The following is a 3521-nucleotide window of genomic DNA, read 5'->3' as shown; positions in this document are numbered from 1 at the left end:
TATACTGACGATGTAGCACTGATAACAAAGGGAAAGTTTCTGGAAACACTATTTGAACTTATGCGGGATTACCTGAACTTAGTTGAAAACTGGACTTTTAGCTGCAAGCTGGGTGTGAACCCTAGAAAAATAGAGCTTGTTATTTTTACTAGGAGGTAGAAGTTACCGAATAGCCGTTTTATCTCAGTGGCAAGTCTTCCAATAGGTCTCTCTGACAGCGTGAAGAATCTGGGATTGATCCTTGACGTCAAGCTTTCCTGGAAGCCACACTTAGAGGAAAGAATCAAAAATACTACAATAGCCCTAGAGGAGCCATTGCCAACCGCTGAGGTCTCTCGCCGAAAGTAGTTCATTGGCTTTATGACATAAATTAAGCCAGTTTTATTATACATATGGGGTACTCCTCTAGTGGAATCTACTAGAAAAGGCCTTCATCGTCAAACAGCTGGAAGCAGTGCAACGAGCTGCCTTAATTGGGATCAGTGGGACACTTCGGACCACTCCTACTCTGGCGCTCAATGCTATGTTTTAATGTTGTGCCCATAGATTTAGCAGGAATAGCTGTCGCTGTGGCGCCGCAGTAAGGCTAAGTGAGGTGGGATTTAAGTTCGCCTCGAGCTATGGCCACGCCAGTATTCTAAAAAGCTACCGACTTAAACATACCACTGCATGCCGCTTGTGGTCCGAAGGCATTCCTAGCCCACCCACATTTCAGTGAACGAGGACTGGGAAGGGTGCAGCATCTGGAATCGGGGTCCTGTAAACATTTTTACGGACGGATCGAATCTGAATGTTAAGGTAGGGTGAGGTGTCTTCTGCTAAGAACTCTCCAAGCAAAGGTAGCCGCAATACAGGAGGCTGCGGACTGGTTGCTTGCTAGTGTAACACCTTTTAAAGAGGTGAATATCCACTCCGACAGCCAACAGATCGAAAACGGAGAGGGATTGTTTGACTTCCTTATCGACCGCATCGGATAAGTACGCTATTAAGCTTATTTGGGTTCCGGATCATAGCGAAATCGTGGGAAACTGCATGGCCGACAGGGAACCCTTGAGGAATTGTACCCTGTTAGAGAAAGTCTGGGTGCACCGCCGGACCTGATGCGGTATACTTCTGCGCAGATTGGCGTTTAGTCAGGTCAGTGTGTGCCGGGCGACGGCCTTGGAATGCAAGGTGGCTAAATCGCTCTGGTCACGTGTAGACCGGAGGCGGTCAAGAGAGCTCTTCGGACTAAGCAAGTTACACCTCTCTTTATTGGTCTAACTAACTGGTCATTGCCTGATAGGTAAGCTGAATATTGTCGATGACCCTTACTGCACCAGCTGCATGGACGACATTGAGGTGGAATCATCTCAACACTTGCTGCTCTGGTGGCCTGCCTTTGCGAACCTAAGGCTCAAGAACCTCGAGCCCCATTTCTTCCACACTCCCGATGAGCTCTCGGGAATGGATAAATATCTTCTTACGGGTCAGCTAGTATGTATGTATGCATATAAAACCCAAGCTGCTTCAGCGAACTGAAAAAGATCGAAGATTATGAAATTTTCAGGCCGTAATTCAAAGACTGCTTTCAAATTATTAAAAAAAATAAATCATGATTTGTTAGTGAATAACAAAAAGAATAAATAGTTATTAATCATTGTTATAAAATAAATATTTAAATAATTTTATTCCCTAAAAATGCTGACCTCAATTAATTTGAAATCTCACCGTTTCCCCCTTCAACACTCTTTACCCGTCCACCCACTAACCTTCGCTATATCCTCTTGTGTATCGAATGGTTTCGGCTGTCCACGCGTACCAATCACTGTGCCCGCATGCTGTGGCAATGACTGCACCTGCGCCTGTATGACCTGCGGTGGCTGGCGATGGTATTGCGGTGGCACTGTTGCCTTCGGTGACTGTGTTGTGCCCGCCGGACTGCTGAAGGCAGAACCGAAACGTATACGACTTGGCACATGTTGACTGTTAATTGATTGTTGCTGTTGTTGTTGCTTGCCCGAACGTGTGCCACTACCGCTACCAGTGCTGCCTAGGGACGCGGCGCTATTATCGACAACTTCACAACCCACATTGCGTGGCCAATCACAGGTTTGTAGCTCATGCGAATACATCAATCCGCCGGTGCAACTTTCGAGCAATGCGCCACCGAATACACACACATAATACTGTGTACAATCGGACGGATGCGGATAGTAGCCAAACTCTTCGGGGCAATCGAAATTAACACCATTCGAGGCGGACGCTTTGACATTTGTGCCGAAACTGCGCGAGCTGGTGATGCGCGATGAACGTTTTTGTTGTGTTTGCGCTTGAACGGTGATAGCTACAATGAGAAGAAGATGATGGGAAAGACATTACTATTATTGCGAGTTTATGAAAGAAAAAAAAATTTAAATGATTAAAAAAGTTATTGAGTTATACATATGAACATACTGTAGTAGTAATTAGTTAGAATAAAATTAAAGTTTATGGCTGTAGATCGATTTTAATTGGTTGAACGATCATCGTAATTGAATTTGTATACATAGCTTCGCTTCTGAGATGCTTTAAGTAATTGAGATTGGCGATGGTGCTTTAGAGTTTGTCGCCACCACGCGGTTAATATGCAATTTGACCTTCAAACAAAATGCAGCGTGAACGGCAATCCATTTATGGTTAAAGCTACAAACTGCTTGATTTTATTTTTTTGCTTTAAACTTTTATTTGTTTTGCATCTTCTTGAAAGATGAGCGCTCCATTTTAGTCAAGTTGAGCTAAGTTATTTCAATAAATAATTCCATGTGTGTGTGTGTGTGTTTGAATACATACGAGTATGCTGGTGTCTGTTCACATGTCATTGTCTGTTTAATAATTGCATTCGAGTTGTTGAAAAGGTCAATCTTATCGACTAGCTAATCGTTTAGTCAGTGGTGTTGTAGTTTTTTTAAGTTTCCCACAAAGCTGTTGTTGACAAGCTAGGCAACCGAGCATGTGGTGCTACCTTAAGCATCAAAAGCATCGAAAAGAAATCATTTCGGGGACACCCTTCAAAACAAAATTCATATACACCAGGATTTTCATCAAAGCATTTTATCGAGCTCTTAATATTCGATAGTCATATTTACACCAAAATTTGTTGAACATAAGCTCAGAAAAGAGTCAGATAAAGTGGATATACATATGTACGAATGGATGTAGTTACGCGAAGCACGCTTGCATCATTTATATATATGTATATTGCTTGGTAGCGGCAGAGCTGAAATGCGCAATGAGTTCGTTCATACATACATATATATGTATACATACATACGTGCATTCAAACATACATATATACATATTTAGTTACTCGTACTTCTTTTTTCCCCTTCCTTATATCCCTCCCCCTACCTATATCTTCCTTCTCACTCATGTAACGTTTTTAGTTTTAAAAATTTCACTCTCTATTTTTGCGATACCGCCGCCTAAGAAGTTTCACTTCAAAAAAAAAAAAACATTTTTTAAGCTGTGATATATGAATAAATTTTTTTGCAGACGTGAGA

General features: G+C 42.2%; 1 protein-coding gene across 4 annotated transcripts in view; it reads right to left on the bottom strand.

The window, feature by feature from the left end:
• Positions 1–2326, bottom strand: part of LOC118740529 (mucin-5AC) — a gene marked incomplete at its 5' end in the record, with an annotated part of 49235 nt that extends 46909 nt beyond the window's left edge. For all 4 annotated transcript variants that reach the window (XM_036472103.1, XM_036472101.1, XM_036472104.1 and 1 more), the window contains 1 exon segment: positions 1752–2326. In XM_036472103.1, coding sequence (XP_036327996.1) covers positions 1752–2326 — 575 coding nt within the window.
• Positions 2327–3521: the final 1195 nt, after the last annotated feature.

Source organism: Rhagoletis pomonella, unplaced genomic scaffold, assembly GCF_013731165.1.
Source record: "Rhagoletis pomonella isolate Grant_MI unplaced genomic scaffold, Rhpom_1.0 Rhpom_scaffold_00006, whole genome shotgun sequence".
Taxonomy (NCBI): Eukaryota; Metazoa; Arthropoda; class Insecta; order Diptera; family Tephritidae; genus Rhagoletis; species Rhagoletis pomonella.
Note: the sequence above shows the minus strand (reverse complement) of the source record. Positions and strands in the feature narration are given on the sequence as shown.